At 56.7% G+C, this 9,866-nt stretch overlaps 2 protein-coding genes across 2 annotated transcripts; both read left to right on the forward strand.

Moving 5' to 3' along the window:
* The first annotated feature begins 145 nt into the window (after positions 1 to 145).
* On the forward strand, positions 146 to 4,800 carry MANF (mesencephalic astrocyte derived neurotrophic factor). Its single transcript, XM_064724411.1, has 4 exons — positions 146 to 302; positions 2,519 to 2,646; positions 3,404 to 3,545; positions 4,464 to 4,800. The coding sequence occupies exons 1-4, from the start codon at positions 215 to 217 to the stop codon at positions 4,646 to 4,648; spliced, it is 543 nt and encodes a 180-aa protein (XP_064580481.1). The 5' UTR covers positions 146 to 214; the 3' UTR covers positions 4,649 to 4,800.
* A 310-nt stretch (positions 4,801 to 5,110) lies between these two features.
* RBM15B (RNA binding motif protein 15B) lies at positions 5,111 to 9,212 on the forward strand. Its single transcript, XM_064724366.1, has one exon. The coding sequence runs from the start codon at positions 5,178 to 5,180 to the stop codon at positions 7,926 to 7,928; it is 2,751 nt and encodes a 916-aa protein (XP_064580436.1). The 5' UTR covers positions 5,111 to 5,177; the 3' UTR covers positions 7,929 to 9,212.
* The last annotated feature ends 654 nt before the right edge of the window (positions 9,213 to 9,866 follow it).

The following is a 9,866-nucleotide window of genomic DNA, read 5'->3' on the forward strand; positions in this document are numbered from 1 at the left end:
CGGCGAAGGGGGGCGGGGACCCGCGCCGCCGCTCCGCAGGCTCTCCCCAATCAGCGGCCGCCAACTCTCCCGTGGATGCCACGGCGCGGCCAATGGGAGCGGAGAGCGTGGCGGCCGGGCGGGGAGCGGGCCAATGGGGCGGCGGCGGGGGCAGCCGGTGTGGGGTGGTGGTGCCGGTGGTGCCGGTGCGGCGGGCGCTGCCGGGCGAGGCGGGATGCGGGCGGCCCACGGGCTTTGCGCGGCGCTGGCCCTGCTCCTGCTGCCGGCCGGTGGCCGAGCGCTGCGCGACGGGGACTGCGAGGGTGAGTGCGGCCGAGGCCGGCCCGCGGGCACGGCGGGGGGAGGCCGTTCCTCGCCGCCGTCTCCCGCAGTCTGGCCCCTCCGCCGGGTTGTGGGGCCGGGACGCGGAGCAGCCTCGGGGCTGTGACAGCCCCGAGTGACAGCTCGGCCGCCGGGGCTGGGCCGGGCCGGCGGGAGCGCTGCCTCCAGCGGCAGGAAAAGTCTCCCAAGTCTGGCTAAGTGCGGACGGGCCTGGCCGGGCGCCGCTCGAGGCTGTCCGGTGCCGGGGCGATGCGCCGGGCGGCCCGCGGGGCAGGCGGGGCGGGGCTTCCAGCCGTGCCCCGCGCCGGGGACGGGATCTCCCTTCCGAGGGTACTGCACTCTGTCGGGAAGTTGCCGCTCCAGGGGGTCAGCGGTAGTTAGAGTCCCCACGGGGAAAAGGAGCGACAGCTCGGGGAGACCGGAGCGTGTCCAGGCCGGGAGATCAGCGCTGGCGCAGCTCGGCGCTGGCGGGGCAGCGCTCCCCGCCCGCTGTCCCTGCCGGGTGACGGTGATCAGGGCAGGGAGCGGGAGAACGCGAATGAGGTTACTCAGCCGGGACTCCCCCTTAGTCATCCCAGAATTACGGAGTGCTCGGAGTCCTCTCCGTGCGCACAGCCAGGAGCCGCGAGCAGCTGATCCAAATCAAGTCGGGCCCTTTGTGTCCCACGGAAATACAAACGCCTCAGGGGTGGAACCTGTTGAGCTGCACAGCAAATTAAGCTGCTCCTGTGCAGTGAGCTGAACAGATTCCCCAAGTGAAGCAAGAAGAACTTGAGGTGGGGCTCTAGTTGCTGGCTGGGAGTTTGCAGTAAGACAGAATGAGGGGAGGGAGCCCCGTAAATCAAAACTTCCAGCTGCTACCGCAGCACTAGACTGGAAACATGTTTCTGTCCTACGGTGGCTGTCAGTGTCACTGCCTGCAGCAAGTTTCTTCTTCCCAAGATTTTCACTTCCCAATAACTTACAGTGGACATCAATGTGTCTGTGACTGGGATAGATGGGTGGGAGGTAAATAAGAATGTGCTGTATGCATACAAAAAATGTTTTCCAAAATGGCCCATCTTACAATTAATTCTAGTTCCCATATAATGAGAGTACATTTCTGCTCAGTTCTGTGAAGGCCATGCTCCATTTCCTGTCATGCCCAATTACTGTGCCATGCATTGTGTTCTGAGTTGAACACAAGTTGCTAATGACAATAATATTTTCCAGTCCCTTCCTGTTGGAGTAAACAAATCCCACAAAAGCCATAACTCATACCTGTTCCTTAGAGGCAGAATGGTTCCTGGCACTCATCTTGCGTGGGAAGGTGTGAGAATCCCCAGGTGCTGAGCAGGAATTGGGGGGACTGAAGAGTGCTTGGTCCAGGTGATGCTGATATCCACAGATGAGTTGTGAGCAGTGGGATGACCAAAATCTGACACTCAGGGTGTCCCTGAGTCATCCCACAGGCTGTCTGCCCTCCTTCCCAGCCACACACGGGGCTGCTGCACCTTGGAGCACGTGTGGAGCGACTGCTGCCCAGGGAAGGAGCAGTGACCAGTTTGTGCAGCCCTTCCCACAGGCAGGAACTTGGGTCTGTCCTCTCAGCTGCAGCTGCACTTGTGGGAGTTGCCTTATGTCTAAGAGTCTTCCCTCTTTCCATCTGAAACTGCATCAGAAGCTTGTGGAAATGAAAGGAGAAAGGTGCCACGGGGATATAGCATGGGATCACATTTCTTTTTCTCTTGGAAGTAATTTCAGCTGAAGCAGCCTGGTAATCAGTGATACCCTGTTACTGAGTCTCAGAGGATTATGGACAGAGTTGGTTTTCAATCAGCACTGGGTTTCACACCCAGGTTCTTACAAGTTGCTTCCCAAAGCAGCAAGACAACTTTAAATGTACATTTTTACGTGGGCATGGATTTGTGTCCATCATATGACCCTGTGCTCACTCAGGACAATGTACAGAGACCCCTAGACACTCCCATGGATCTCATTTCTGATTGTCACAAACCCACCAAAAGCACCAGGGCATGTTGTTGATTCACGTGTGCTCTGAATGACTTTCTGAACCATGGGTGAAGTTCAGAAAACTTCACTGTTTTCCAGTTATCCAAACTGTTATCCAAACCCCCGATTCCATTTCCCTACAAGTGTTCTCTAAGAGCTGCCATGAGATTGCTGCTCTGGCTGATAACTCCATCTTCCCTTCCAGTGTGTGTCACATTCCTGGGAAGGTTCTACCAGAGTCTAAAGGACAATGATGTTGAATTCACACCTTCCAGTATTGAAAAGGAGCTCTTGAAATTCTGCAAAGAAGCAAAGGGCAAAGAGAATCGCCTGGTAAGTAGGGGGAGTCTCTAATATTTCCCTTCTGCAAATGAGGGGAAACTGAGTTTGTATGATGTGGCTTCCCAAGGGCTGTTTTTGCTGGCTCTGTGGCCACAGTGGGTCCTGTATTTCTTATGAAAGGACTTGAGGAGTTCAATCTCTTTACCTTAAAAAAAAAGGAAAAAAACACCACCCTGTCAACAGTGATTGGACTGGCTGCCATCTCACTGTTACTGAAGCAGTGGATATTACAAACCTTTTGTTTGCTGTAGGGCTTCCCTGTCTCTTAAATGGTATTTGGGGTGCTATATAATCTGTTAAAATATTTATACTCTTCAGCTGTTTAGCTGAAAACTAAACAAAGGAAAACAAAATTGCCCTAACTAAAACCAGAGCCAATTTGTGAATGAAGAGGCCCAAGGAAAAGGCCTGAACTAACCTCAGAGAACTACAGATACCATCTGACATGCAGAGGGGGAACACTTCAGAGAGACTCTTTGAAGAGGACTTTATTTCTAATCCTGTTCAATTTTTATAAAGTTAAGGAACAAGACCAGCCTCAGCAGCTGCAAAATCATTGCAATGGAAAACACCTGCTCAGCATTCTGGGCTCAGTTAGGCTCCTTTTGCCCAGCTCTAGCAGTCCCTTTGGGAGGTTCTCTAACAGTAAACATTCAGCTGCAAAACCAGATGAGGACAGGGACAGAAAACTCTGCTTTTAGAAGCTTTTTTTCCATGCATCCCCACTTCACTCTTTTCTTTCCTCTAGTGCTATTACATTGGGGCCACAAGTGATGCTGCCACCAAAATCATTAATGAGGTATCAAAGCCCATGAGTCACCACATCCCTGTGGAAAAGATCTGTGAGAAGCTAAAGAAGAAAGACAGTCAGATCTGTGAACTAAAATACGGTGAGTTGCCTGCACGAGAGGAAATGCCCATGATTTGCTGGGGTGTGGATGACTGGGGGTGAAGCAACATCCTAAAACCACTCAGTCCTGAGTTCTGTAGCCTAGTTAGGTTGCACAACCTGGGTTGCTCTCCATGAACATCCTAGAGAGTTCTATGTAGATGCTTAGGTAAGACTTCTAACCCTTGGCTTCTGCAGGGACTCTGACCAGCCCTGGGATAACTAACTCCCAGGTGCAGCAGCACTGCTGTGCTCACATTGCTGTTTGCAATGTCATGTTTGGGAGGGTGTGTGGCACAGCCCGTGCTGGCAGCAGGCAGGGGTGTCACTGTGGCAGGGCTCAGGTCCTTGGCTCGGCTCTGCAGTCCCAGCTGCTCTCCTGTTCCCAGCAGCAGGGTGATAAATGCTGCTTTCTCACCTCCTCTGATGTCTCTCAGAGCATTCTGCTCTCTATTTCTCATCACCTTCCTTGAACCCTCATGTTCCTAGATGGCTTAGAAATGCCTCATTCTGCTTTCCCGTATAGCTGCCCCTTACACCCCTTGGAGACAGCCCCTTGGATTGGGGGTCTTTATACTTTTTATTTCTCCTACTAAGATCATATTGCTTCCTAAAAAGCTTTTTGTTGCTGTCACTTTCTTATCTTTCCCCTGAAATCACTCTGCTACATTTCTTTTATCCAGTGGAAAAGAAGTGTTGCTGCTCATGTAATAAAGGGGCTTTCAGGGCTATTGTGGAACTCCTGCACCGAAACTGCAACCAAGCCTTCTGTCTTCTAATAATTTTTAGCATTAAGAGCCTTATCTGCTGTCCAAACCTAACTTAGATGTTCCTTCCACCCCTGGCACCTCTCTCCCTGTTGGGTTTTGGCTTCCTCGCCCACCTGGCATGTCTGAGCGCAGCTTTGCTCTCCCCGCAGACAAACAGATCGACCTGAGCACCGTCGACCTGCGCAAGCTGCGCGTCAAGGAGCTGCGGCGGATCCTGGATGACTGGGGCGAGGTGTGCAAGGGCTGTGTCGAGAAGTACGACTTCATCCGCAGGATCCACGAACTGATGCCCAAGTACGCGCCGAGGGCGGCCGGCGCCCGGACAGACCTCTGAGGGCCGAGACCGGGGCGATGGATCCTGGGGCTCTAAGGGGCGAGACCGGGCCTGTGAGGGGACTGTGAGGGGCGACCTCGAGGCTCTGAGGGGCGATGCCGGCCCCGCGCTTTGTACGGGACTTTCATTAAAGTTCGCCGGTGTGTACCGGGCGGAGCCGTGCCGTGTGACGTGATTGCGGGACACTCCCTCTGCGCCCCCCCGCATCCCCCGGGTTCCGACATTCCCCGACATTCCCCGTCCCCCCCCCCGCCCTCGCTCCATCCGCGGAGCGGCCCCGCGCGCGTCCCCTCAGCCCGCCGAGGGGCGGGGCTTCGCCGCCCGCCCTGATTGGCCGCCCGGCCGTCGCGCGCGGGCGGCGGGAAGCGCCGTGTGACGTCACGGCCCCGTGACGCCGGCTTGCGGCGCGGCGCGCGCGGGGCGATGACGTAGGGCCCGCGCGGCGCGGCGGCCGGAGCCGCCTTCGCTCCCTTTTGTCCAAGATGGCGGCGGCCGCCGGAGGCGCCTCCTGAGCCGCGGGCCCGGCGCGATGAAGCGCGGCAGCGACCGCGACTCGAGCCCGCCGGGGGCCGCGGGCGGACGCGCGGCCGCCGCCGCCAAGCGGCCCCGCGACCGCGACCGCGAGAGCAGCAGCCGGCGCGGCCCGCATCGCAGCTCGGGCGCCTCCCGCAGCAGCCGGGACAAGTCCACGCCCGGCGGCGGCGGCGGAGGCGGCGGCGGCACCACCACCAGCAGCAGCAGCGGCGGCGGAGGCGGCTCCAGCTCCCGCAGCCACCGCGGCGATGAACGCGCCGGCGGCGGCGGCGACTCGAACCACCGCCCGGCGGGGAGCGGCTCGGCCTCGGGCGCCCGCGGCGGCAGCCAGGCCGCCCCCTCGTCCTCCTCCTCCTCCTCGTCCCGGGCGCTCGGCGTGCCCAAGGCCAAGGCGCTGCCGGGCGCCGTGGTAGCCCCGTCGCTGCTGCTGGCCGGGCCGCCGCCGGGCGCCGCGCCCTCGCTGCTGCTGGCGCCGCTCGGGGGCTCGGCCGGGCTGGCCGGGGAGCCGCCCGGCTCCTGCGAGTACAAGACGCTGCTGGTGAGCGGGCTGAGCGCGGCCCTGCCCGACCAGCTGCTGGAGGACGGGCTGTTCCGCCTCTTCCAGCGCTTCGCGGGCGGGGGCGCCGGGGACATCAGTGTCAAGCTCTCCCACACGCCCGAGCTCGGCCGCGTCGCCTACGTGAACTTCCGACACCCCGGGGACGCCCGCGACGCCCGCCGGCACGCCCGCGCCCGGCAGCTGCTCCTCTACGACCGGCCGCTCAAGGTGGAGCCCGTGTACCTGCGCGGGGGCCGGCGCAGCCGCACGCCGCCCCCCGCGCCCTCCCCGGAGCCGCTGGGGTACCTGCCGCCCCTGCACAGCGCCTACCAATACAAGCAGCGCTCGCTGTCGCCGGTCACCAGCCCCTTGCTGCGGGAGCCGCGGCCCCGCCACGCCGCCGCTGCCGCCTTCGCGCTGGAAGCGGCCGCTATCGGGCTCTCCCGGGAGCGGGAGCGGGCCCTGGATTACTACGGGCTGTACGACGAGCGCGGCCGCCCGTACAGTTACCCTATCGTGGCCGAGGAAGACCTGATGCCAGAGGATGACCAGAGAGCCACCCGCAACCTCTTCATCGGCAACCTGGACCACAACGTGTCGGAGGTGGAACTGAGGCGCGCCTTCGAGAAGTACGGCATCATCGAGGAGGTGGTGATCAAGCGCCCCGCACGCGGCCAGGGCGGTGCCTACGCCTTCCTCAAGTTCCAGAACTTGGACATGGCTCACCGGGCCAAGGTGGCCATGTCGGGCCGCGTTGTGGGCAGGAACCCCATCAAAATCGGCTACGGAAAAGCCAACCCCACCACCCGGCTGTGGGTGGGGGGCCTTGGCCCCAGCACTTCCCTGGCCGCCCTGGCCAGGGAGTTCGACCGCTTTGGCAGCATCAGGACTATTGACTACGTGAAGGGCGACAGCTTCGCTTACATCCAGTACGAGAGCCTGGACGCTGCCCAGGCCGCCTGCGCGCAGATGAGGGGCTTTCCCCTGGGTGGACCGGAGAGGAGGCTCCGAGTGGATTTTGCCAAAGCAGAAGAGACGAGATACCCGCAGCAGTACCAGCCCGCGCCGCTGCCCGTGCACTACGAGCTGCTGGCTGACGGGTACAGCCGGCACCGGAGCCTGGAGCAAGACTTGAGGGTGCGGGATAGGACTCCTCCGCACCTCCTGTACTCGGACAGAGACAGGAGCTTTGTGGAGGCGGACTGGGCCAGCCCTGCCAAAAACGCCGAACGCAGGAACAACCTGGAGAGCTACAGCCGGTCCGTGCGCAGCCGGAGCGGGGAGCGCTGGGGCAGCGACGGCGACCGCAGCGTGCCCAAACCGTGGGAAGAGAGGCGGAGACGCCGGAGTCTTTCCAGTGACCGCGGGAGGACTACTCACTCGCCTTACGAGGACAGAAGCAGGACAAAGGCCAGTGGGCCAGCTCTAGACCGCAGCCCTGACAGGGCTCGCAAGGAGAATCACACTACAGAACCCGGAGCCGAGAAAGAGCAGAGCAACTCCCTCCAGAACAATCGTCACGCGGCCGAGGAGAAACCCCACCGCGAGCCGGCCGATGCTCCCCAGCCCAAAAAAAGGGACAGCGAACGCAATCATCGAACTGGTGAATCGGAATCCAAAACTCACGAGGAGCCAAAATCCGAGACCAAAAAGCTAAAGAATTTATCAGAATATGCTCAGACACTGCAACTTGCTTGGAATGGGCTTCTTGTGCTAAAAAACAGCTGCTTCCCCACCTCTATGCACATCCTGGAGGGAGACCTGGGTGTCATCAACGGACTCCTCAAAGACCATTCATCCGGCGGGAAGTTGACGCAGCTCAAAATCGCTCAGAGACTTCGGCTGGACCAGCCCAAGCTGGATGAAGTCACCCGGCGCATCAAACAAGGCAGCCCCAACGGCTACGCCGTGCTCCTGGCCACCCAGTCCGCCCCGGCAGGGGCAGGGGCCGAGGGGACCTTCCCTGTGGTAGAGCCTGGCTTGCAGCGACGGCTTCTCAGGAATCTGGTCTCCTACTTGAAACAGAAGCAGGCTGCTGGGGTTATCAGCCTGCCCGTGGGAGGGGCAAAGGGCAGGGACAGCACAGGCATGCTTTACGCGTTCCCTCCTTGCGAGTTCTCTCAGCAGTACCTCCAGTCAGCACTAAGGACATTGGGGAAGTTAGAAGAAGAACATATGGTGATAGTTATAGTCAAAGACACTGCCTAGCCCACACTGTCTTTTCAAATTCCATGTTTTCTTTGTGTGTCACACAGCCCAGTTGTTTTTAAGGCTGATCATTTTGGTTAAGGCTCAAAACACCTTGACCAAAGTGGTAAGATTTTTAGTTTCTAATTAATTTTAATACCTATAATATCTATTAAAATTTTAAATAGAGCCCATTTTATTCGTTTTTAATATGTGACACTGTCCGCTGTTGTTCTGTATTTTTATTTTTTAACTGTATGAAAAGTTGTCAGTAAAGCCTTGTTCACTGATGGATTTCTAAACTTGTGCGGTATCCGAGTTCTTGTGGCCAGGAAGGAAGGGTGAGCTCTCTGTGCTGCAGGAGCAGCCAGGCCAGGCCAGGCCCCAGCCCAGTTCAGTTCTCAGATCCCAACCTTGAGCACCTCCTTCATCTTTATGTGTCCTTCAAGGTGGGAGGGGAAGGGAGGTTCTTAGTGCTGTATCAAAGATTGAAAGGTTGGTTCTCTATTTTTTTTTTGTCCTGTTTGCTTTTTATTTCAAAAATTTGAGTCTGGATGCTTTGCTGTTGAGTCTCTCTTTGAGAATAGAAGCTTCCCAGGAAGCCAGCAACCAAGGAAGCAAATCCTGATCAAGAATAAAAGTTTTTCATTCGCACCAAAAAATTAGTTGATACTTGGCAAAAAGTTTCCTACTGAGGAGTGAATGCTGTATTCAAGTTGGTGAGGTTTGAGAGCACCTGGCACGTGTCTCAGTCATAGAAGTTCTTGAATAAAACAAAGGTTTGACACATTACCAATTTTTATAAAAGGCAAAACAAGCAGATGGAAAAAAAAAGGTGATTTAAGGGGGAACCCCCTTGGGCCCATATTAGATGTGGACAAGGTAGGGGCACAAAGGTGTTTGGTGAGCTGGAGGTGCCCATTTGCAGTCAATCATGTTGTACTACCTGGAATCCTTTATTGAAGGATAAATGGCTAATTTTTTTTCCTGAAGTTTAAATTTGTTTGCAGGCTTACAAAAACACACAGAAACATGTCTGTCTGGCTGAGAATGTGTTCTGTTACAGGTGACCTGTAACAGAGGAACCACTGGAGATCAAAATCCGAGCTCTAAAAGGGATGGATCTATCACCTTTGCTGTCTTTACGAGGTGGTTGGTTGGGAGGCCAGACCCTTTGAGTGCTCAGCAGCATAAGGACGTGGTAACAAGTTCAAGCTGGAGTTAAAATCCACACTGTTCTGTTTGGGGATATTTTTATTTTTTAAAATGATGCCTGTAGATTTTAGGAGACTTACAGAAAATTGTGTGGGATTAAAAATGCTACGTTTTAAAGTTTCTTTAGATTTGCAGGTGGTTTTTTTGTTGTTGTTCTCTTAGTGAGCGAGTGAACAAATTTGTGGGAGATTTGTCTCACACCAATCTCTGTGAGCCAGCAGCTCACTTGCTGAGGGTTGCCAAAAACCCTTCTAAAACTCCTCTCAGGTATGATTGGTGTCACAACCTACTAAGCAGGGAGCGTAACTCAGCCTAATGATGCTGTTATTTTTCACTTTTTAACCCTGCAGGGACATCATCAGCTGATGATGGATTATTAATATCAACAAGTGTGGGTTGGTTTGTTGGGCTGGAGGAGGGGTTGCCTTTCACCTGATGCATCTTCCGTGAAGGCACGGATCAGAGGGGAGCTGAATGCTCCACTGGGACAGCAGGGAGCTGGGAATGTGCTGTGGGAGCGAGGAGCAGCTCCAGTGCCCGAGCCGCCAGGCTGGCCCGGTTTCACACGGTTACAGGGACACCGACTCTGCCCTCCTGACCGGGTCCCCAGTGCTGCCCTAACGCAGGCGGTGCCAAATGTCAGCAATTGTAACGGTTCGGTGTTATCTGAAACCAAGGGCTGGTAAATACCCCTGAGGGCCGGTCCTCCAGCGATTAGAGCCTTTCGTGGGAGTGTCCTGCCCT

This window comes from Zonotrichia leucophrys, chromosome 12 (genome assembly GCF_028769735.1).
Source record: "Zonotrichia leucophrys gambelii isolate GWCS_2022_RI chromosome 12, RI_Zleu_2.0, whole genome shotgun sequence".
NCBI lineage: Eukaryota > Metazoa > Chordata > Aves > Passeriformes > Passerellidae > Zonotrichia > Zonotrichia leucophrys.

Excerpts from the sequence above, each read along its gene's own strand:
- RBM15B (XM_064724366.1), top strand. The coding sequence starts at position 5,178 with ATGAAGCGCGGCAGCGACCGCGACTCGAGCCCGCCGGGGGCCGCGGGC.
- MANF (XM_064724411.1), top strand. The coding sequence starts at position 215 with ATGCGGGCGGCCCACGGGCTTTGCGCGGCGCTGGCCCTGCTCCTGCTG. Across the intron at positions 303-2,518 it reads GCGCGACGGGGACTGCGAGG|TGTGTGTCACATTCCTGGGA; the intron begins GTGAGTGCGGCC and ends CTTCCCTTCCAG. Across the intron at positions 3,546-4,463 it reads GATCTGTGAACTAAAATACG|ACAAACAGATCGACCTGAGC; the intron begins GTGAGTTGCCTG and ends CTCTCCCCGCAG.